The sequence below is a fragment of the Epinephelus moara genome, chromosome 6 (genome assembly GCF_006386435.1).
Source record: "Epinephelus moara isolate mb chromosome 6, YSFRI_EMoa_1.0, whole genome shotgun sequence".
In the NCBI taxonomy this organism is placed as follows: domain Eukaryota; kingdom Metazoa; phylum Chordata; class Actinopteri; order Perciformes; family Serranidae; genus Epinephelus; species Epinephelus moara.
In genome coordinates this window covers 6,230,015-6,255,624 of record NC_065511.1, presented here as the reverse complement: position 1 = coordinate 6,255,624, position 25,610 = coordinate 6,230,015, and the positions used below count along the sequence as shown (strand labels likewise).

Sequence of the window (25,610 nt, the reverse complement as noted above, 5' to 3'; positions counted from 1 at the left end):
CTGCCACAAAAGCTTGACTGGGTCAGATGGCTGGAAGGACTTCTTTAAAATTTTAAATGGTCTTTGGTGCTTTTAGGTAGTAGAAAGTCCTCTTTAAAAATAGACATTTTGTGTTGAGGGTTTGTTTTGTGCATGGAGAAGAAAATGCTGCACAATGGTTCAACCAGTCCGACAACTGAATGGGCAGAAAGAGACATAGATCCCTCTGAGCAAATAAGCAGATAGTGGTAAAAGAAATGGAAGCTTAGAATCAAAATGCGTGCAGATTTTAATAAGAACAGTTTCCTGTTTCAGTGTCAAGTGCACAGTAATGCCTCCAACAAGCTGAAATTAACAGGCAACACTTTTACCAAGTTATTCTTCAAACTCCACAACAGAAACAGAGAGCTGGTCTCAGGTTAACACTGTTGGAACTGGATCAAGAAACATCAGACGAGCATACTGCCACAGTTCAAATCTATTCAATCTAACCACTGAGCAGACTGCAGAAGGCCTCAAGAAAAATGGCTTCCCAAAATCTTTAGCGCAAAATGGCACCATTGCAGCTCAATAATGTTGGAGGGTCACTGACGCTTCTCTGGATTCAAAAACAAATTCAAAATCCAAGTTCCAAAAGTAATCTCCCATCATACAACACTGGGGACATCAACTAAATGGAAGTTTTAATCATTTAATTCTTCTTTTGGGGCCAAAGCTATTTCAAACATAAAGAAAACATTTGGTGTGTGAATTATACTGTTTTTATCTCTTAAAACAGACATCATGAGAAGGAAAACATCACTACAGCAACTGACTCCAAACTTTTGAATGGCGATAAAGATAGTTACCCTGTATAGCCCAATTCTACGAAAGGTCAGAAGAAGACTTGGCTTTCGGATTTCAAAGGGTTGGTTTTTTTTTTGTTTTTTTTCCTGTAATTTACGGAAAAATTCTGAAAGGACAGTGTAGAAGCCAAAAGCAAGGTGCACAGTTTATAACTTGTTAGCTTTCTGCAATTTTCTTGTTAGCTAGCTGTTACCATGTGGGATGTAGCTTAATTAAGCATGGTAATTAGAAATTAAATCTTTTTCCTCTAATTCTTTATTGTAAAACATTCATTTAATTTTTAAAAAAAATTTTTTTATATACTTTATTAAGTTACCCCTCAAAAAAGTTACATCCATGACCCTTCAAGTGGACAAAAAATGTCCATTTTCTAGAAACTTTTGTAGTGTCCAACAAAAGGTCACAGCGGGGTGGTTTTTGGCAAGGGGGAGTTATTTTGGGTTAAATTTGAAAATCTCAACTTTCAGCATGAAAATCCATTATTTGACCCTGTAATGCATTTGTATCCCATCCATGACCCTTCAAGTGGACAAAAATGTCCATTTTCTAGAAAGTGTCCAACAAAAGGTCACAGGGGGGTGATTTTTGTCAAGGGGGGGTAATTTTGGGTTAAATTTGAAAATCCCAACTTTCAGCATGAAAGTCCATTATTTGAACCTGTAATGCATTTTTATCCTATCCATGACCGTTCAAGTGGACAAAAATGTCCACCTGTCATTTAGCCATTTGTTATTGTTGCTGGGATACAAATGCATTACAGGGTCAAATAATGGATTTTCATGCTGAAAGTCTAAGAGACTAAGAGTCACCAATTAAGCTGCATGTCTTTGGATTGTGGGAGGAAGTACCCCAAGGAAACCCACGCTGACATGGGGAGAACATGCAAACTCTGCACAGAGGGGCTTCCCCACTCCAGGGTTCGAATCCCCACTCTGGGTTCGAACCAGTAACTCTCTTGCTACAATGCTGACCACTGCACCACCATATAGCCCATTGAAACTTTCCTTGTTGTTCCCTTTAAACCCTGAGTTTGCACACAGCCTACATTGTTGGCCTGAATTTTCAAAGTACATTTCCCCATTAGTTAACTTGTGAGCTAGCTAACTCACCACATGGCACATTTCACATTGTATGTATTTGACAAATAAATGGAAATTAATAAATGGAAATCAAATATGTCTGCTAATGACAGGGTAAAAGGTTAGTTTCTATCTTGATCATATAACCTCTAAATGTGTCCAAATTATTTCCATTAATTACTGTTAATTCCCCTTAAAGTTTCAATGCTAAATATTCCCAGTATTTAGCAACCCTACTTGGATCCACGCAATTTTGATTTGACTTTTGAAAGATACAATTGGACATACTTACTCCTTTACACAAAATTATGTAATAACATTTTGTTATTTGTGTGCACGATTATTAGCTTGAGAGCAGAAATTAGGTAATTAAGAAGCAGAAATTAGTAACTTGAGAGGATAATTTTCATTTCTTTCCTTATCAAACCTACTGAACATATCCATGGATGGCAAAATTCCCCTTCAGGTTTACACTTGTTATGTTAATTTAATGAGTGTAGTGGGAGTGATGAGCTTTTTGCTCACTGGTAGGGTCAGCATGGATGCGTGCACCCTCACACAATACAGGTCACAACAGACTGAGCTAACTTTTAGCACTTAACTACTAATTATTCATGTTACTGTGTGTCTGTCTCATAAGTGGTCAACTATTCTGGACCTTTACAATAATATCCATTGCTCTATACAGCCTGACATTTCACTAATGACTTGTAATACCTGTTTCGGAATTGCCTTTAACAGGTTTTCCCTTTACACTTTGTTTTGCTCTTTAGATTTCTTTCTTTTAAACCCAATTTTATGAGGGCAAAATTGGCTGAAACACATCAGCAGCTATTTCAATTCTCTGCATGTGACTTGACTTTAGCAAGAAATATGACACACACACACACACACACGCACACACTCCTCCGATTCCCTTTACAAGAAACTGTCTGGCTGTGAGGCAGCTCCTTCTTGGATGTCATTAACTGATATTTCCTCTCTGGACAGAGAAGGAAGAGGGCCTGGAAGTCCCAGGATGCCACCCACCCGCACACTGGCATCCACATGGCAGCATCCCTCCAAACCCTTTCTGTTTCCATGGTAACTATCGCAGCCATGGAGAGAGGAGGATGTGGGAGGAAGAGGTAGGTGGGAGGAAGATGGAGTGGGGACGTTAGAGAAAGACATTTACTAGATTACGATTTGTGAACAACTAACGGCTTGTCAAGGCAAAACTGTAATGAAAACCTTCTCAATGTGCCATTGTCATGTACAACTGTGTGTGTGGGTGTCCTTATGCTCAGTGCTCCTGAGAATACAATTAACAATTACCTAAATACGAGAAAACATGCAATTACAATGATAACTGCTCTTTTCGTCTTTTCAGATGAGGATGTTTCAAGGAGTGGGAAAAATCGAATAATACATTTTAAAACCAAGAATATTAAGTCATGGTAGAAAATTAGAATAGCCTGTTCAAATAAACTGATGGCACATTAACCCTTTTATTATGATTCTTAGCTCTATTAATAAACAGACCAGCCTCCTGTTCCTGCTGAGTTTCAATTCAAACACATTTTTTAATATGAAACATTCTCTCCGAGAAGTATTGATCTGGTCATTCAATAATCAACAGATTTTTATAATTTGTAGGAGCTTGCATTTGTTTATCTTTTTTTCAATTTCCTACAATTTTTCTGCAAAAAAGGATTCAATGAATAATGCTTATGAATTTTACCGATCACTGCAGCTTTCTACTACCCTGGTTCCAGGTCTCTGAATCACTGCCTATATCTCTGATTTGTTTTTTAAGTAATTCAAAGGGGGTCTGGTGTTAAGCTCATTGTTTCCCTGTTTACAAAAACAACAATCAGAGCTTTGAAGAATGGACATTACCTTCTTGTGCCAGAGCAAGGGAAATAACAGAAAAATTGCCTCAAAAATGGGGACAGGTGTGAATGAGACCAACACAGCTGTTCATGCTGTTGTACATCGACTTCCAGAAATAACAACTCCTCCAGCATGTTCTCATAGAAATGCCTGAGATGGATATAAACTCTTAACAACGCATTACATTGTGTTGGGCACGAAATGTGTTAAAATTACTTGCTGGCAACATGAAAACAATGTCAATGCAAAGTCAATGAGGATCTTTTTTCTTAATAGACACACGTAGGGGGCGGGTGGGGGCATTAGTGGACGGTCAAACATACATTGTCTTTTACTCAGGAGACCACTGTTCTTGTCCCATGTGAAATCAAAAGTCAACACAGTAACGTGACTTTACAGACTTCATGTACCTACGCAAAGTAAGCAAGTTTAGATCACTTACACCTTATAAGTGGCTATTCAAACCGAAACCATAATCTGCCCCTAAACTTAACAAAGTATATTTTTCTCTAAACCTAAACAAGAGTTTTCCTTTGCCTAAACCTCACTGAACTGCACCTGTTTTACAATGTTAACCATGTTAACAATAGCCCCTTTTCCACCACAGGAACTTTAATCATTTACCCAGGATTTTTGAAAAACCTTGGCGCGTTTCCACCGAAATTACCCGGGGAGAAAACTTTCCCTCAACCCCAAACTTTCCCTGAAAAAAGTACCTAGTAGGGGGGGTAGGACTTTTCAGATTCCCCCGAATTCTTGAGGGGCGGGGCTGTTTGCTGAAGAACGCTGATTGGTGGAACACACACTTGCAGCGTTCCGCACTTCCATGCCAGTGTGGCTGCAAACTTTATTTCATTTCTACAATCTTCACTTCGTTTGTGTTTTAATAAAGGATGGGTACCGAAACCCTATACTAAAATAGCCCTGGGGCTAAATTATCAAAGACCATAGTACTGATAAGCGTTAACGGTATCTGTTCCTTTATCAGTATTTTTACACATTTTGGTTTAATTCATTATCATCCTGCAGCCTCTCCTCTGCACTCTAGACAGCGATATTCAATATGCTCCATCTCTCATCCAGCGACACTAATGTTATGTCTTACACAAGAACAACACGCTAGTTCGGCTGATAGCGAATTGAAAATAATAAGCTCAAATGACAGCTGTCTGTATGTAGACTAACTTAGTTTAACACTTATCTTAAAATACTTTTAAACTTAGCTGCTGGCTGAGACAAACAGCCCCTCCTCTCTCTACCAGCACTAATGTTACCATGTTCCCAGCCAATAAACTGGCGGAGCTTAATATAGGGCACACGCCAAATCATCTACGTCATCAACCTGATTTGGATACATTTTCCGTAAATTTGGGGTGGGGTGGACACGCAAACCACACAGATTACCCAGAATTCTTTTACCCAGGTAAATAAATTCCTGGAAATAAAAGTTCCTGGAAGTGTTGGTGGATAAGGGGCTAATGTGTTAAAAACTGCAACTGTTTGTAATAGACTTTGAATTGGAACTTTTAATCGTGTTGCTGGCAAGTAATTTTAACACATTTTGTGCCCACCAAAACATAGTGTGTTGTGAAGAGGTGAGATCCATTTCACATATTTCTGTGAAACAATGTTGACTCAATCAACATGTTTCTTCAATCAACATGAAAATTTGTCCCCACAAGTCACTTTCTCCAAACAACCACTACCACTACAGGGATCTCAAGGGCAAAGGTCTCTCGGGTCTACACACAGGAGTGTGTGTTGAATAACCACCTTAAGGGTGAACCCCTTTAAATTCATACTTTTAAGATTACCAAAACTGAAACACCTTAAACCAGTGGTTTCCAACTGGCGGGTAGTGGCCCAAAAGTGGGTCACAGGTCCATTCTGAATGGACCACAAGTGACTTGCAAATGTGTCAAGTTTTTTTTTTTTTTTTTTTCCTTACAAAGAAGAAGAAGAAAAAAAAAACACTTTATTTTGAAGTACAGTGAATTTCTGGTATAGAGCTTTTGTTTTGAAGTGCCATTTCCTGATGTAGAGTGGGTGACAAACTGACAGCTACTAGAAAGAGACATGGCAGAACGCAAGTATGACGTTCAATATATTAAACTGTTTGGACCTTGAGTTAATGAGCGTCTACTTTTAAAAACACATTCTCACTCCGACCTCATCACATATCGACAATTTCTGCCTGTTACATCCATTGTCTGTTCTTTAAATACATTTCTGTTTTCACAGAGAGCAACAGTGTTCAAGAAAAGGATTTATAGACGGTGCCTTTGTATGGCAGCATACTCTCTCACTGTATGTAACAGGGTGTGTGATACTATGAGTGTATATTGAGTATACTGTGAACATGCTGACTGCAGTGCAGACAGGGCAGAAGTTTTTCATTCGTATAAAATGCACTGGTGGCATTTTAATACATTTCCATTTAATATAATGATTTCCCTGGATCCTTAAATGTCTGGGCTTACATGGGCACACATGTGGTGCTACTCAATTGTCATCAAATTCCCCCAAAGGACTGTTCCAATATCAAGGATCCTTCAAAATCTACAGAGGACCAAGTCATTCCTTCAGAGAATTTCCAAGGATGCACGTTATTCTTTTAGCCTGAATTAAAGGCGGGTCCTCTTCAGTGACAGACGCCTGGGCACTCACTAACATGTTCCAATGTGTGTTGTCCGAATGCTAGGAGTCTTGCTTAGCCTCTGTAGACCTCACTTGGAATGGCCTGTCCTCCCCAGGAAGTATCCTTGACTTTGAGAAGCACTAATAAAATTAGGCTGTAGACAATTCCAAATAATTTTGTGCTAAACTTATGTTCTTATGTCTATTTTATAAGTGTTGGCGGTGCTTTTGTGATTGGCACCAGATGGTGTTTGCATGTGGTTCCCAGACATTTTTGGGGGTGGGTAAATCAACTCACAAGTCTGTAAACTCTCCTCTCATGCAACTTCTTCTAGATGGCCAGGTTGAGGTTTTCAAATGCAAACGTCAATTAACATCAAGGAAAAAATGTAGAAGATGGGCGCCAACTTAACTAGCATCCTGCTAGCACAGGTAATGCATAAAAAACAGGCTTGGCTAAAATTTGGACAGCTCCATTCAATCCAGTGACTCTTTTTCCATATGCCGATCTGGCGGAGCAGCAGACTTTGGCGAGAGAAGGGAAGGAGGTGTGTGTTTATGTTGAAAAAGGACAAGTGTGACATTGGTAATATGAGGTGATGTCCAGTTCCTGCTCGCCTTGCCATAAGTGGGAAAAACACTCTGGATCACTGCTGTGCGCCATTACAAGGTGGCTGCTGACCTGAGTCACTGTCCATGTTTGGGAGGCCATCTTGTTGAGGCCAAGGTACATAAACAAACCACGACACATGCCCCCAGTAACACAAGAGGTGGAACCAATCAGAGTCTGGAGCACATTCCAGGACGTCACAGATGACATCAATGAATTTGCTGAGTCTGTGGTAGTTTTAATAGGTAATGCAACAGATGCAACTGAACCCAAAACTACAGTTAAATCAGCTCAACCACAAACCATAGATTATGGGAACCATCCAGAATGCCATAAACATACACAATGCAGTCAGCCCTGAAACATGGACAATATAGAGCAGCAGCCCATAATGTAAGAAGAGGCAAAAAAGGACTAAAGTGCAATGCACAACCTTAAAGAGCTAAAAGAATTGTGTTTCACTGAACCTTGTATGATTCTGTATGACAAATAAATAATTGATTGATTTGCTGTAAAAACTTGAGTAAGAAAGTCTTAGGTACTTCCCTTTCGATGGATTTCTCCTGTTTCAGGACCAAATATGGTGCCATCCATATCGATCATTATCCACACCCCATGCCTCTCTGCCAGTTCACAAATTTAATTGGTCTAAAACATTCTCATATACTAAACTTAATCATGAGCGCATTTGTGTGAATTATTCCACTGGCTGCTTTTCGTCAATGTGTTATTGCAGTTGCTTATTTTATTTTTCCTTTTGCACTACAGTGTTGCATAATGACCCTGATGAAGGCTGCAGGACAAAAAGTGTCCATCTAACAATAAATAAGCTCTTAACACTATGAGTAATTGTGGAGTTTTGACGCTTTAAGACTGCCTTTCCTTCTTCATACACTTTGCAAGCGGTTGAAGTCATGCCAGAACCCCCCACTCTACCATGTACATCAAAAGGGCATGATGAAAGAAGCAGTGAGGACTTTGAGGAGAGACAGAAGACAACCAAGGTTACAGTGCGTGGCATCACTCCGGCCTGTTAGATGTGGACAGCCCCCTTTCACTCAACCACTTTGTGTAAATGTACTGACACTAACACAGTCAAATGGAGGGATGAGAGAGAGTAAAGGAAGAAGGTTAAGTGAAAGAGAGATAGCAGAGTGCTGCAGAGCTGCAGTGAATCTGACTAATCATTCTCTTTGTGAAATCTTTTCACATGACCTGATAGAAATGCAACTTTAATACACCTTCAGATTAGCTGGAATTGGCCTCATTTCATAGTAATAAACGCCACCTCCCGCCGCCACCTACCCCCCCCTACACACACCAAACCCAAACCTTTCCTTTTCTCTATTCATAAGTCCCACAAGGCTTATAAACTTTAACTCTAAGCTGTGCAATCTCTCAAATTCGACTCTTTTGGATGTAACAGATATGCATGTTTTCCAAACCTTCTCAGTCTTTCAGGCTGGATCTACCAATCTGTGCCTCCCTCCGAGCTGGAGGAGTCAGGTTCTCTCACTGAATATATGTGCTCAACCTGCAGCTTTCATCCTCCTTCCTTTGGCCTCATTGTGATGAATACATCCTCTTCCTACGATGGTAAAGGAAACTCGGACATGCAGGGGTTGAATTCACATGTTCCATCAGTAAAACCCAAAAACATTAAAAAAAAAACCCCTTAATTAAAAAAAAAAAAAAAAAAAAAACTGCACATAATTACTTAAACAGTCCACTTACTTGGCACTTAACAGAAATAAAGCATCTCACTGACTGACAAATTTAACTCAACAATTGACTAAAATCATTCTCATCTCTGACTTCTTAACAAAAAGGGTATATTTTTAAAGAGTGGTAGGAAATTCCTATTTAGAAGACTGACAAGAAAGTGTTTTTAAATTGTAATGGTCCACTTAATGGAATAACTTAGGTAGGGTAAAAGCCTGTGTATAATATACAATTTATGTAATAGTTAAATTTTTTTTATCAGTTTATCCCCCATATAAAGACAGTAATGTGTGCACTGACTAAGTTGGCTGCACCACCATGCTATATGAGGCGACTGCTTGGTAAAGCTGGTTTTATTCTATATTTTTGTTCTTGACAAATCCCACTAATAGACCAAAACCCAGCAACATGTTCCGTACCTTAGTTCTTTCTGACTTCTTTACCGCATCTGTGGCAGGGCCCATTAAAACACTTCATAAATATATAGATACATTTGTAAAAACATTAAGAATTTTCCCCAAACAACCCAAACACCAGAAAACATGTTTGCATTGTACAATCCTGCAAACCACAGATACCTTACATTTGCACGTCATTATATATCAGATGTGCTGAACCTTAACATTTTCACAATGCTGTGGTGAACGTGTGGTTAGGTTTAGGCACAAAAACCACTTGGTAATGGTTCAGAAAATGTTTTGTCTTCATCTCATTTGATCTTATTTATTTCAGCTGACACAATCCATTAAAGTATGTTGTGATCAGCCGGATACCAATCCTTAAGATTGACTCAGGACATCTCTACTTCTCTGTTTAGATTCAATTCAAAGCAGCACTTTGTCTGCTCTTCACATGAAAGGACTGACATTAAAAAGCTGCTGAATATTGTCTAAAATTGCAGTCCATACTGCTCTCAGAGTTTCATCAAAGTCTCATGTACCTGAGCCAAAAATGTAAATTTCAAGAGAACTGTTAGGAGCTTCCATATAGGAGCCATCAAGTCAAGTGATAACATTAGAAGATGCTTTAAATCAGCATCACTACTGACCCTTTATAATGAGCAAAGGTTCATAACATGACAGAAGATCTATATCAATGACTTAATGAGAGTGTGGTTTGCAAAGGTGCTGAATTGGAACCTGTCATGCTTTAAACCTTCGATTGCTTACTATTTATTTATTTTTATTTTTTTGCAAAAGCACAAGTCATTCCTCCAGTCTCTGTTCGATTCCCTGCCTATCTCCCTTTTTTTCATTCTGACACAAGTATTACCACCCCAGACACTCACACAGCTTTCTAATCAAAAGTGACTATTTGATTTTGTCTTTACTATACTGTTACCATGGTAACTACTACTAAGTGTAGACAAAAGTGCAGCTTTGAACACAGAACCTTGAAGTGATAAATAAATCAGTGATTCTACAGAATGTGGAACACGCCAAGACGTCTTGCTACTTTCCTTACCTAAACTGCATTATTATGCAGAAGAGACAGATCACATGTGTAGTGACTAAATGTCAAAGAATTTAACAGAGGGATATCACAGGGAACTTTACTTGTGTCTCCGGGAGTCCAGAGATGGTACTTTGACACCTGGGATACTCCCAAATCAACAATAACAAAAATAATCAAATAACTACATATTATCCATCATATAATGTGGACCAACATTGGCAGGGCCTTAGGGGACGTATCATTTTATTGGAAAGTAAACTGAGGATACAATAAAATAAAGGAAAATGCCAAAACAGAGAGAACAGACAGAACCCAATACAAAAGAAATGTTTACATGGGGAAACAGATGACTCACTGTGTTGCATCATGCTGCACAATAAACAGTGCAACAGTAAAATCCTCTAATTAATTATCAACTGCAAACATGCCAATAAAAAGTGTTCAAGTCACTGAAGAAAGCTTTGACAGCTGACCTTTAAACCTGCGTGACCCCAGCTGGGTGACACCGAGTTAACAGTTTTTATTAGTGTCTGGACCGTGTTATGATGCTAGCAGAACAACTCTGCAAGTACTGTCACAAACTGGAGCAGAACACCAGATAAGTACGTGCTGTGGTCAGTTAGGAAAAGCAAAGCTGAGAAACAGTGTGTGCTTGTAACTTTACCTAAGCATAGCAGACCTGTGTGCCCCCCTTTAAATCATTGTCTTTATCTAGTCTTTGAATTACTTAATGGAGTGCTATTCAGGAATTGTTGGTTACTGTTTGAAAACACATCAATTCAGTAACTTACCAAATGACTTCCCTTCTGTTCCTGAGTTATGAGTTATTATCTATCTACCTACCTACCTTGTTAGATCCTTGATGTTCTCATGAAGGGGCAAAAATGTAGTCTGTAAGCTATGACAGAGTAAGACTCTCTTTATTGCTCTATCCCAGAGGTATACTGGGACAGCACATGGCAACGCCAGTGATGCTACATTTTGTGTTTTGTAACCTTTTGCAGGAAATAAAAGCAGAGGCTGCTCAGAGGGACCTGAGTTCACCCTGGCAGTGTTTGTCATTTGGGAGGATTCTGCCCAAAGGATCCACAGACAGACACTGGCATCTTCACAGAGGGAAGAGGAGGTGTTGCGTGAACTTACTTCAGTAGCCTTTGCTTGTGCCCTGCTTCTGGGTTTGATATGTTTCTAAACCTGGCTCGTCCAAAACCATTTCGTTATACTTTGAAGTGCTCCAGAAAATCATCATGCAGAGTAAACAGCAAAAGATGTCTCCCAACGTTCAAAAACTGTATGGCAGACTGCAAAGCTCACTGTATTGGCACACTATAATGTATGTCCACTCTGGGCCAAATCACTTCTGTGGACTGAAGATTTTGTCTGGCTTAGTGGAATTTAGAAATGGCACAATGCTACTTCAATACGGAGCATCTTTTGGACATTGGGCTTTTCTTGGACACTATGTAGGCCTATATCTAAAACTGTACTCTGCATAGAGACAGAATCAATATAAGAACAACAAATATTTCTGTAACCACAATGAGAATTATTTCTAAACTGATTCTGTTCAGGAGTTTTGTTTATTGGGTTTGATTTTATTTATGCTTTATTGTGTTCCAAAAAATAAAATAAAATAAAAAATAAAACAGCACACAGTGTAGGGAAAAAGCTGTGTTAGAGGTCACAGCCCACAGTAATAACTATTATGGTGTGCTCAGTGATAAAAGGTTATTTTATTTTTTAGGATTTATATATTAAGTTCAGCTGATGGTGCAAGATAATGGATAAATGTGACATCAGTGGAACACATACAGTAATACAGGGCTGTCATCACTGATTGTTGTTTCTGAACATATTCTAGGTAGCACAAAATACGACTATGGTGGGTTTAAGGGTTGTCTATAACAAAAATGACCCTATCACCTACGCCTAATATGCAGTTTTGCATTTTGTTGTTGATGAGAAAAGAAAGCAGTTGACTAATAACTTCAAATGCATATTTAAAGGCGCTGTATGTAAGAATGTGGCCAAAACGGTTACTGCACTCAAATTCAAAATACTGCCGGGAGTCGTGTCCGCCGCCCCCCCCCTCCCCTACAGATTCGAGGTTGCTGGACAGCGGCACGCTGGAGACTGATTTGTTTGCCCACGGGCGGCTGCCGTGGCAGGGCCGAGTCGCCGCGTCTTTGATCTTCGGTTTTCCAGCGGACCGTTCGAGCAAGTCCGGTTTCTCTGCTGCTAACGCTGCTGCCGGGATACAGCTGAGGAGGAGCCGGCTGCTAATGCTATGTACCGGGACACTGCTAATGCTGCTTNGAACATTATTCCTTAGTCTCTGTGACATATTAGGAGGATTTTATGACTATTTGCTTTAGATTTCTTACATATAGCTCCTTTAAGCTGGTGGTTTGACTTTGGTTCTAATAACAGCTGTGCATTGTACACATATTTGTTTATCAAAAAGGACCTCTATGGTGGGACTCAATATATTAAATGCATATTTGTTGGTTAAATGCACTGGACAAGAGCTCATTATACCATTCTCAAATGGTTCTAAGAAAACTCCGGGGTTGCGTTTGACTGTCTTGGTTGTAACGTTACACTCGCTCTCCTTTTCCGTGTATCTAATGTTACCTTGCCAACGGCTACGTCTATAATGAGGACGTAATGGAGGAGGGGGGGAGTAGGCCGTTGGAGGGAGGTGGAGTTGCAGAAGGAGGAGGATGGGACTTTGGAGGGAGGCGGGAGTTGTGGATGTTCAAATTTTTTCTAACTGCTGTGTGAAATGCAAGAAAGGTAAGACTTGCTTTAAAGGATAACTTCAGTATTAGTCAACCTGGGCCCTATTTCCCCATGTGTATGTGTGCGTAGGATTAATAGGTACAACTCGTTTTAAAATTGGTTCAGTATTGAGGGAGGCGGATGCAGCCGGCAGCCGCGAGGTAGATATGGGGGCAAATGCGTCCCGTATAAGTTTGCGCATTAAAAGTTATCCTTTAAGGGAAGTGGTAGTCTTAAATTGACTTGTAGTAAAATGTTGTTGTAGTTATGCAAATTGTTGAGTTCACAGTAAACTAATCATTAAAGCACAGCTGACATAAAGCAGTTGAGTTAGTCAAAAATGCAAATTATATGTGAAAATTAGAGTTACTGCCCCACGGTTGTATGACTCCGTGCACCATTCATTTTTAAATTTTTTTTTTAAATTTTATATACTTTATTAATCCCCGAGGGGAAATTCAATTTTTCACTCTGTTTGTCAATTACACACAGGTCCGAACACACACATGCACAAACTGGACCTATACATGCACTAAGTGGAGAGATGTCAGGCGCTCCGAGCGGTTGGGGGGTTCGGTGCCTTGCTCAGGGGCACCTCGGCAGTGCCCAGGAGGTGAACTGGCACCTCTCCAGCTACCAGTCCACGCTCCATATTTTGGTCCGGACGGGGACTTGAACAGGCGACCCTCCGGTTCCCAACCCAAGTCCCTATGGACTGAGCTACTGCCGCCCCAAAGTTCAAATTCAAATGTCTCTAATAGTTTACATCCATGTCCGTGAAAACGTGGAGGCTTTACACACATGCTCCCCTCAGCAGCACAGAAGATCTATACAATCAGCACAGGCTCAAGGAGGACACCAATTTTGTGAGTTCACACTGACCTTGACCTTTGACCACCAAAATTTGATCAGTTCATTGTTGACTATCTGTGCCAAAATTGAAGAAATTCCCGTATTCTTGAGATATCGCGTTCACAAGAAAAACAGATGAGGTCGCATTGACCTTGACCTTTGACCACCAAGAAGGGAAGAAATTCCCTTAAGGTGTTCTCCTGAGAATGAGATGGATGCAAGGTCACAGTGAGCTTGACCTTTGACCATTAACCAACAAAATCTAATCAGTTCATCCTTGAGTCAAGGTGGACATTTGTGCCAAATTTGAAGAAATTCCCTCAAGATGTTCTTGAGATATTGCATTCACAACAATGGCCAGCCACAGCTTTATCTTTATTCAGGCTTTGGATACACATCACCAGTGATGTTACCAGGTATGCCTCCTGCATCCTTGACACATTCAAAATATGAAAGAGCGCAGTAAACTCACTACTGATCGGTGCAGGGATTCATCTTATTATTTTTCCTCATAATTCTACATTGTGAACAACAAATCATAAAAACAATAGTGTTATGACTTTTTTATCAGTAACAATCTCTGAATCATGAAGACCAGGAGAACCTCGGGCAGCAGTACAGTCCCACACAAATGGGACTTAGGATGCAGGGTAGTGTTGCACGGTATACCGGTACTAAAATAGTACCGCGGTACTAGAGTATTCCAAACGGTACTATACTGCATTTGGAAAATACCGGTACTTTGAAATTGATTCAATTCATTAATTTAGTTTATTTATTTTACTCATTTATGCACACAAACGCCTTTCTTGTTCCTATTGGAGCACAGATTGCACAAGTGGTGTGTATGACAACACCTGTATCAACATTCGCAGCTGGCGTACCTGAAAAAAGGCAAGAGAAAGTCTGAATCGCAAAGGGAGACAACACGAGACAACACAAACTTGGTGGAACTTTTGAGTTACCAAACCGTGACGTCCGTACCGAGGTACTTACCGAACCATGATTTTATTGGTACCGTTACACCCCTACTATTTATTGTTCTAAAGGTTTGTATCCAAAAGGACTTTCCTTAGGAAAAGTACCGAAGCGTATCGAAAAGTATCGAAATTCATATTGGTATTGGTACCGAAACAAAAAGTTTAGTATCGTGACAACACTAATGCAGGGAAAAATGAAACAAAGAAAACAAAGGATTGGAAAAAGTATATGAGGAGGGGCCAAAATTTGAGTGTGGTATGGCTGATACTGCACATAATTTAATTGATTCCTTTATTAAGGGGAAGCAACAGTCCAAAGATAAGTTTGAGGCCAACAGGCTTAGAATATATCCTTGGTTTGAACACAACAACAATCAAATAAGCTGCGCGATTTGTAAAATGTACGGTGCTGTTCCTTTTACCATCCGATGTTATAAGATGTCAACAGTCCCAACTCAGTCGTTGGAAATAATAGAGCATGGAGAAAAGAAAGAAGAGGGGGCCACCGAAAGAGAGACTAAGACCATTGATGCAGCTCAAACAGACGACCCACTAGAAAGGAGGAGGACAGGGACAAAAAAATTACAGCAATGTGTATATATGGTAGTTCAGAGAATCCTGCCAAGAGTGCTGAAATGCAAACTGGGGTAAGAATAGGGCAAGGTAGTAGTAAGCATCAAGGCCCCCTGCCATATACACACACACCACACACACTGTATAAATCCCCCTATAAGAAGCATTTAATTTTATGAAGCATTTTGAAAGATGAATTCCAGGCTCTGTAAAGTGACATAAACCAGTAAGGCCATGTACAAATAAGGACATAAACAACAAACTTCCAAGCCATCCAGTGCTCTCTGCTCTCTGCTCTAAGAATACAGGAAAGGAAAAAGTCAGCGGGCTGCAGGGCCTTTTCCTGTGCCTTGTCGTGCTCCATTTCTTCCCCACTGAAGAGGCTGTTTGGGAAGTTTTTTTTTTATCCGAATCGACAGAAGGTGTTGTATGCTGTACAGTTTACAAAGCCTCTTGAGGCAAATTTGTGATTTGTGATATTGGGCTATATAAATAAAATTGACTTAACTTTCACTCACAAAGCCAGATCAGGCCCAGCAGCTGTTTGAGTGTTTAAACAGGCCCCTTTGTCATCTGTTTTCCATTTGAAAGCAACTATAAATCCACAGCTCTGCAGTTAATAATAATTAAATTCGACATCTAGTTGAATTACAAAATTGTGACTCGTAATTGGCAGAATTGTGACTGATGAATTTTGGAGAAAAAAACGATGAAATGGCCTCCGATAGATGTCACAATCTGATCCACTTGGGGGTGCTAGAGAACATACATGTGGAGCAGAGGGAACCTGGAGGACGGACTGCTTTTTCTACCTATAGTGTGAGCAGATTTTTTCGAGACAAGGTAGAACTCTGTGTGTGTGTGTGTGTGTGTGTGTGTGTGTGTGTGTGTACCTGTGTTCGTAGGATCTCTCCTTTGGTTAGCTGCATGTCTCCAGTGAGTTCTTTAACGGTGATGCCCAGTGGCTCCAACCGCTTACTGAAGTAATTAGTCATCTCAGCTGCCAAGGCCTTCATAGGAGCCACATATACTATCTACAGAGAGGGGGAGAGAGACACAGAGATGATTAGGATAGAGAACAGATAGGGGTAGAGTGAGGAAGGTGGAGGATGGGGGTGGGGTTTGGAGGGGGGACAGGAGAGTGGGACTGGAAGGACACCGATGTGATAAATGAGCAAACAGAGGCAGGATCATTTGTTCCCTGGCAACCAGCACAAATCACAATTTATTGAGAAATATGATGCCAGCCACTTGCATGGGTAAAGTTTAATGGTGATGTATGAAAAGTGGCTATCGTCACTGGCTGGCACTGCACAACGTCGTGTGTGAGCGAGCGTGTGTGTGTGTGTGTGTGTGTGTGTGTGTGAGTAAGCCTTCATGAAAGAGAACAAAGCCTTTTGGATGTCTGAATTATTTATCTGAGTGTGTGTTTTAGATTTGACACAATGGGTTTATGAAGACGAACCAATATTTTTAGACCAAGCTGCCAATAGCTGACTTTTTGTGCATATATTTAAGATTCTATTTTCCAGTTCTTGCTGTATTTCATTTTGACCACTTTCATGTATTCATAATAAACTTCTGAAACAACACTCACAACGGAAACTGCCCATCTAATAATTACTGTAGATGAAAAGAAGGACAAACATGAAGTAAAACCAAAGTGACAATTTCTTACAAAGGAAGGAAGGAGGGTAGTCATGGCGATAGGTACAGTATAGTAAAATGCAGATAGTGAAGGTAATTCTCAATCATGTTGTTTTTTTTTCTGGTCCTTTTAAATCTTTTTTCCCTACACAATACAGCTGCACAGTGCAGACTCAGCCTACAGTGGGCTTACTCTCAAATCAGTAAAGCATTTTAAATACTTTTGACAGCTGAACAGCTCTGCATTAAAGCCCCTCAAAACCTAGTTTCTCGCTCAGTTTGTGATGTGGTCCTACATGAACACAAAATGATCTGCCAGTGTTGGGACAGTTTATATTATTCTATTTACAGATTTCTGTCTAAACTGTTCTATCTTAGCTCTTTTCACTGGTTTAAAGTGGGTAGGGAAAGGTAATGTCATGTATGTTGCAGCAAATGAGATGACAGTTGTGGGGATGTTTGGTTTAACAGTCCCAACTATCTCACACTGATGCCAAACGGCTCTACTCTGTAATTAAACCTGTTAATAGGTGTGTAGTAACGTTAGCCATGTGATGCTAACAGTTATGATTGTCACTGTGTGTGTGAGTCTGTCCAGGAGCAGCAGTAGTCTCATGATTAACAGAGTGAGCGAGGAAAGGACAGGTTGTAACAACATGGTGAAACCTACATACAGAGCTGTGCATTCTGGAGGACTGAAATGAACAGAGCTGTAAAGTTGTCCACCACGGTACCAGTTTGCTGCTAGCTAACCGTAGCTATTTGTTTGTTAACTGTTTGGTCTGTGATGTAAGAGGTCAACCAGAAAAAGGTCCAATACTAACAAGCTGAAAGGGGGCATATCTCCACCTATCGTAGCAGAGTCAGACATACTTTGGTCATTAAATTGATTCCCCTCCCGTGCTTGTATACTGGGATGAGGACAGTAGTCCAATTAAATGGCCTAGTCGAGCTATAACTGTAGCTCCACTAACTGTGCATGTAAACGTACTGATTGAAATAGATGCAAAACAACAGTGTTTTGAATTTATGTCATTATTGAGGAGAGGGAGATGTAACCAGAATCAGTCAAACTGGTACAGATTCCTAATTGGTCAGAACTGCGGTAGCAGTGGGGTCAGCTATCCATGTTTAAACTCCATTCATTTGTTAAAAGTTTGCCAATCTCAGTTTGCCTAAATATAAAAATAACTTCTTTACTGTACAGGTAGCTGTCCACTGATGATGATTCATCCTGTAGCATCACATGACTACGTCAACACGTGAGCCTCCATCTGGAGGAGAAGCCTGGTTGTTTTTCCTGCACCTACCACATGTAATCTAGACAGCCAGTCAGCCTGTTTCCATCTAACACAATAAATCCCTCTCTCTCTTTCCTCATGAACAACAGCTAGCAGTATGCCGTGATTACTTTGCAAAAAACGAAAGAGAAAGAGAGAAATTGAGGGTGCAGTGAAATTCAAAAATTTAAAACATTTAAAAATTCAATCATACGCATGTACGAAACAACCGTAAATATAACCTTCTTTTACGTTAAAAACGTCTTTGAAAAGAAAAAACTGACTTAAAAGCCTTTATACCTTATAGGGATATATATATATACATATATATACATATATATATATATATATANATATGTATATATATATGTATGTATGTATATATATATATATATATATATCATAATTCCCTCTCTAATGTCTATTTTGTATTGTTATGAAAACATCAACAAATCTGTCTCCCCAAGAAGGGGAAATTGGGGTTCCACAAAAAAAAGAAAGAAAGGAAAGGACAGGTAAAAGACAGCAAACTGATTTTGTAAAAACAAGGGTCAAGAGAGAGACATGGATCCAGAGAAGAAGGGTGGGGGGCCCACGGAGACTGTTAAGGGCCCAGAATTTGGTGCTACGCCCTTGGTCTGGAGTCCTGCTTTTTAGCCTGCGCAAAACTGATGGGCCACAACAGAAAAACATCAGGCACTTCCATCAGTAAATGTCATCTCACTTGCCAATAAGCTGAAGGCCAATATCAATGTTTGGTCATAGCTACATTCCAATCACTTATTATTGCATAAAAACAACTTTCACTTCATATCAGTGGCTTTTTGTCAGGACAGGATAGAAAGGAAGCATGGCACGAGAGTTGTACATGATGTTTTTTATCCATATAGACTGCATAATATATATCAAGAACAGCATATACATTCAGATTCTCATCTAATTCAAATGTTCCCACTGACCTACTTTAACAAAACAACATGACCCACTGTTAATTAAAAATCATGGCAATCTTTCAAACTCAGTAATACTGCAAAACTGTGACATAGGAATTTCGATGGCTAGCTATAAGAAAATGATTAAGCTACCATTTAAGTCAGAAACTCTAACAGTTTCATTAATAATTTACAATCGAATGGGTCCTCTAAACTGTTGTTCCCTTTGTAGTGGGAAATGTGCATTGTTAAGGTTTTATGTTTAGCAGTTCCAGAGTTTTCAGAGACATTTTTAACAGCCAGTGTAACTGTAAGAGAATAGGGAATGGTTCAGGTTTTATATAGCCGATACTGATTTATTAAAATGCCTAAATTGGCCACAATCCTGATTCTGTGTGTCAGCTCAGGACATCCCTAACTGTGAGCAAGAACTCACTGTATGCACTTCAGGTAGGAGGATAAAGAGAGGCAGAAAGGAAGGCATTTCAGCACTTCCAGTGTTTTAAGGACAGTTTTGAACAGCTTGTGTACACCTGTCAAAATGCATAGCAATTAAAGGTGTTTATCACTCATTGTTTCAGTCGTCAGTGTTCAGCATTTTTAGCCGATGTTTGAATGCATAATGTAGATTAGCTCTGATAATTTTATATTCAAGAAAACACAACTAAATATATGAGAAAAGACAAGGAATAGCGGTACAGATCGCCACTGAGGTTAAATGACAAAAAGCCGCACGAATCAGCAAAACAGACGAAGCATCTCGGAGGAAACATAATCAAGTAAATCCAGCTGTCCTTGACTTTAAACTATCACAAAGCTCCCATTTTAACGCTGCCTGAAATCCCAGCATCCAAAGCTCCGAGGATCAGATCTGAATCTCTGCATGGGGTGTGTGAGTCTCAGCAAGGAGCGTGCTTAATCTCCATGAGGCATGTTGAGAGACTCGGGGGTGGAGTAACACTGGAAATATTAAGCAGTTATCACAGACGTTCTAAGACATTACACAGAAATTCTTTTTAATTCTGACTTTGATTGTGCCTGACAGCGAGACAGACATATTACAGTCAGTCCAGGTTAAACACTTCCCACAGACAACCAGTGTAATATGTAATCAAACTGTGTAATATCCACCATAGCAGCAATAAGCAGCCCCATATTCTGGATCTCGGTTTGTGTTTGTGTGTGTTTTCAGTGTCAGACCTTGAATTCATCCTTCTTGATGACACCGCCGGGCTGCAGGTGCTGGCGGATCTCGTGAAGGACGGTCAGCATGGCGATATTGGTCTTGCCGGCGCCAGTTGGAGCGCAGATGAGAAGGTTTTCGTTGGTGTTGTAGGCCGTCTCAAACACCAGGGACTGGATCCTGTTTAGACGCTTCATCCCCTTGAACACCAGCTGCCCGATCTGAGCAAACACAGTGAGGGAAGGAAAGGATGAATAAGGTTTCATTATTGCAATACACCATACAAAAATCTATAATAAAGCCATTATTTTTATGGAAGATTAACAGAGCACATTTGAATAAAAAGACATCAGAGAAATAAAGAAACTCACAATACACATTGTTTCAAGTATTTCCTTTGAATAGATGGATACAAGTTGTTCTAATCAAATGGAAAGCACATGGTGTAATGACAGTAGGGGAGACCGGCATTGGTTGGCACGTTTTCACTCTCTCCTGTATTTCTCTGGTATTATTTATGGTAGAATATTCTAACCGTCAGCAATTGAAAGATTAAGGTCTCAGCTATAAACAATTATCTTTTAATGAATTAATTTCCTTGTGATTAAAGTCATGTGCATTTGTGCCAGCCCCATCGTAGGGTTGGCTGGCACAATGTTAACGAGATGCAGTTACAAAAAAATGAAGAAAACAACAGAAACAACTTAATTTAAACAAGAATCACAAAACATGAACACTTAATAGAATATCTGTCCATTTCTACAACCAAACATTTCTGGAAAATTATCAGTAGGAATGTCCAACAATATGAACATTGTTTTTAACCTTTCAAACTTGTTTTTATTTCTCTAAATACAGTTATAGTGACAACGGTAACTGTTACAGCTGATTGGTACATGTGCGAACCAACCCTGCTCACATTTGACCCACTTTGTGATGAAATTATGTTAACCAGTTGTCATCACTCATCACTGTCAAATCTTCTATCAAAATGTAATTGATTCCTTTTTTACTTTTGATACTATTAACTGAAATGTTACTCTCACCAAAAAAAACTTTTTTTTAAAGTGACTTTAAGATGTTTCTGTGACCTTCAAAGGACCAGAAAATTGCTGTGACCTTCCTTCAAAGGAAAAATCAGCTCCCTTCCACTTCCTCATGAGAACTTAAGACAATGTCTTTATAAGTATTGCTCGAGTTTGCCTCAAGTTTGCCCACCACTGGAGAATGAAAGGACTGTGAATGTTTTACCTTTATTTTGTTGTTGTTCTACAAGATTTTGATAGTTGGAAAAATCATTTTTTTCTAAGTTATAAACAAAAGTAGCTAAATGATGATACTTGTTCAATTTCATTTAAAAAGCAGCAAAATTAGGAAACTAGAAAGGCTGGAACCAGTTAGTTTTGGGCATTTTTCTATGGAAATTGACTTAAAGGGACAGTTTACCCTAAAATAACAACTACATATTCAGATAAATAATACATATAATATACATATTTATATGTATATTATATTTATATACATATTTATATGTATATTATATTTATATGTATATTCTGCACAGTGATGCGGTTGGCAGGTGTAGTTTAATAGAGAGAAAATAGTTCCTTCATGAAACTTCCATTATATTGGAGAGAAGGCAGACTCTACAACCAATATTCAGCCAGCACTTAGCAGCCCATACAGTTTCTCATTATTATTTTTTTTTATTATTTTGGGGTGAACTGTCCCTTTAAGTCAATCTCAAATAAAAATGTTAAATACTACCTGCCTTTGAAATTTCGCAAATTCCCGTCTTTACGTTTTAATGTTTTCTTAGGAAAAAAAAAAAAAAAAAAAGGATTTTGTGGTGAACTGTCCCTTTAAACATCTTACTGATGGATAACCTTCCCGATTTTGGGGCTCTATAACAAAATAAAGCAGTGATCAGTGCCATTGTTGACTGGCAGTCTGTGACGTAGCTCAACAGTATTGGGTGCCCAGCTGCCCCCATCGGCAAATTGGCGACCGCGTTTTTTGTGACAGAAACACACTGCAGGATCTTCTTTCCATTGTGCCAACATGAAAACTAGACATGTGATCAGTTACAGTACGTGTCAGTGACTGAGCCACCATGTACGACATGACTGCACAGAAAGAGGAGCATCAAGAAGCACGAAGGAGGAGAAGATGTGTGTGGTGGGATCAGCTGTCAGTCAAGCTGCCTTCAGTCTGCCTTCACTATGGCAACAGAGTGTGGGTGATGGCCCTAAATCTCACACTGCCTCTGATAAGTGGAGAAATGGCCACTGTGAAGGACAGTTGGTGCCCCCCCCCACACACACACACACACACTGCACACTGCACGTGTACAGGAGTGAAAACATCCAGCTGCTGCACAGGTGAATCATGTGTACAGATCAAAAACACATTCAAAACACCACATGAAAATATGAAGGCATTTTGTTCAAAAATAAGGGGATAGATTTTCTCAGAACGACATTCACATTTAAAACAATAATATATTGATTTAAACAGATAAAAATAATTCAATAATATAAAAGCACTGTACTGCTAATTCTTAAAAGGACACTGTTCACTCCAGCTCACAGTATGCAGGATCCTCTGGCGGTGAGGATGGCTCTGATATGCTTCCACTCATGGAAACCAAATAGATAAATGCTTATAAAAGGCAAACAAGCTGCTGATTACACTGCAGCATCAACCAGTATCCCTCCAAATAATTAAATATAATTAAAACTGATTGTTTGTGGTTAAAATGGCAATATCTTCAGGGAGTCTTCACATGGAGTGTTGGCTTTTTGACTTTTATCATCCTTATTTTATCTTCTAAATGCTCAAACATATTGCACACATATAAAAGTGGATCCAAAAAAATGGAATTTAGTTCTTATCTGTTACGCATTCTTGAGAATTGGGAAAAAAACCTTATTTTTGTTTTGTTTTGATTTTGATTCTTCAGCTAGGCTGGGGAATATATTTCAAGAGATAAAATTCTTGACTATTAAATCATGTAATGGACCAATCTCCCAGTGATTGATTTTTTTTGTTTTGTTTTTTGTTAAATTGCACACAAAATGAGTGTCAGAGGTAAGATCTGTCGGAGGTAACATTTTACTGAGGTGACAAAATGGTATATATTCATAAATTTCACAGCAGTCATAGTGAGTAGTGAGTAGCTATTTTATTTTTTAAAGTTGCTAAGAATTCTCTACAGGCTAATCAAAATATGATTTTTAAACCATAATTCTTATTCAGTTTGGATGTAGAAGGGCTACAGTACGGAGTTGATATTATTATTTAATGAATTTTATAAAAAAATATATATATATAAAGCTTACAGTACTTGAGGGGGCATCCCTGCCTTTTTTGAAACCAGGAAGTGAGACAGGAGTCCTTGTGATATAGCTGACTTCTTTTGAGCCTGATTAAATTATGTTTTTGTAGAAATCTGACAGAGTTGACAAACATCTGGGACACATCTTTAAATGGCCAAGATTTTCAAGAAGAAAATATATTTTAAAAATAACTTACAGCAGTACACTTTCACACTGATATTTTACACTTTGTGTTTTCTAATAGTTTGAAGTTGTGAATTCTTGTCTGGGACAAGGCTGTTTAGAGGTTACAAAAATGAAAGCAGTTCAAACTATTTTATAAATCACATTTATGTCATATATCAAAATCCTTAAAAAAAATAATGTTTCACCCCAGAAAAAGAATCATTGTTATAATTTTAGGGGTTTTCTTCGAAGGACATATTTTGTCCCAATTCTCAAGAATGGGCACTATGTGTGTGCTATGCGCTATGTCAGACTGGCTTTCAGCTCAACCTAAAGACACTGATGTACACGCAGCACATATGCTCTTTTTGTTCATTATCTTTCTGTCTTTCTGGTGCAGTCCAGGCCTATAACAGTGACTGGCAGGAGGACATGACTGCTTTGTCTACAGCAGAAAAACACAAGCAGGAAATAGAAAATAAATATAAAAGCGGTCGAAGTGTATCTGCTGTCATGCAGGCTGACAGTGTGATAGTTTGATAGTGTTTAACCTAAATTAATTACACTCTGGTAAACTAGCGGGATCACAACTGAGAATAAAGCTAAGATAAAGCTTAATTCAGGCTGTGCTGGAATCTCATACAATAGAGGTCACTGTCGTTCCAGGTGTGCTCTCTACCTCCATATCTGCTTTTTCCTTTTTTCTCCAACATTTTACCTTCTCTGCATCCTCTGCGTTCCACCTCTCTCCCAGTAATGCTGCTTGAGGATGCCTTAAGCTTAGACAGCAGTATTATTTATTCAAGGATTCATTAGAAGTATGTCATCACTTTCCTCTTCCCCTCGTTTCGCTCCAACACTCATAGAAAGAAATAATTAAAGAGTGCATGTCAGCCGAGGATATGCCGGGTGCTGTTCGGAAGTTGGCCCCACAGCCCAGTAGGGAGGAGGAGGTTATTAATGCATCAAAGAGCAACTTTATTAGAGTCCACTTAAGCTGGAAGGAGTGAAGGGCGGCTGTGGTTTCAGCTAGGTGCTGTAAGGGGCCGGGGGCTTCTGGTGAACAGCCACTGATGTGTACATGTGATAGTTAGGCTGTATTGTGTTGCAAACAGGCTGCTGATTACGAGCAATACCCGCTGCCAGTGAAAACACCAACAAGTTATTTCCTACAGAAAAATACACTGAAACCTAACTGATGTGTGTACATTCAACAAAAAGTTGGCTTCATGCACTTGTGATGGGCATCTGATATCTATGCTTAGGCAACAGCTCCACTGGCAAATGCAAATGGACAAAAAGTTGATTACAGCCATTCAAAGCTTTCCAGTTCCGTCCTAATTTCATCTGAAACGATGCAAATTTAAACAGCTCAGAAATTATGTCTAAAAAACTATTACACCCATTGCTTAGGCTGCTAGTAAACTCAATTTCGGGGCTTGTGACCATTAAGTTGCATTTAGTCACCGCTTTTAGAGACAGTGCAACTGTGATCCTTGTAAATGTACCATTTCTATGTTTTACCCCTATCAAATGTTGATTATCAGGAAGGAGAGGGAGCTTTTTTTATTCACATTGGTGTTAGTTGGGAGCTAATCTACGGCTTTCATGGCAATATACATCAATAGCAATGGCACATGTATACAGTATATATATATATATATATATATATATATATA

General features: G+C 39.3%; 1 protein-coding gene across 1 annotated transcript in view; it reads right to left on the bottom strand.

The window, feature by feature from the left end:
• Positions 1-25,610, bottom strand: part of ascc3 (activating signal cointegrator 1 complex subunit 3) — a 252,720-nt gene that overhangs the window by 147,112 nt on the left and 79,998 nt on the right. Inside the window, exons 9-10 of the mRNA XM_050047693.1 lie at positions 20,446-20,649; positions 16,280-16,420 (exon numbers count right to left, since the gene is read on the bottom strand). Of these exons, the coding sequence (XP_049903650.1) occupies positions 16,280-16,420; positions 20,446-20,649 (345 nt within the window). The remainder of the gene's footprint in view (positions 1-16,279; positions 16,421-20,445; positions 20,650-25,610) is intronic.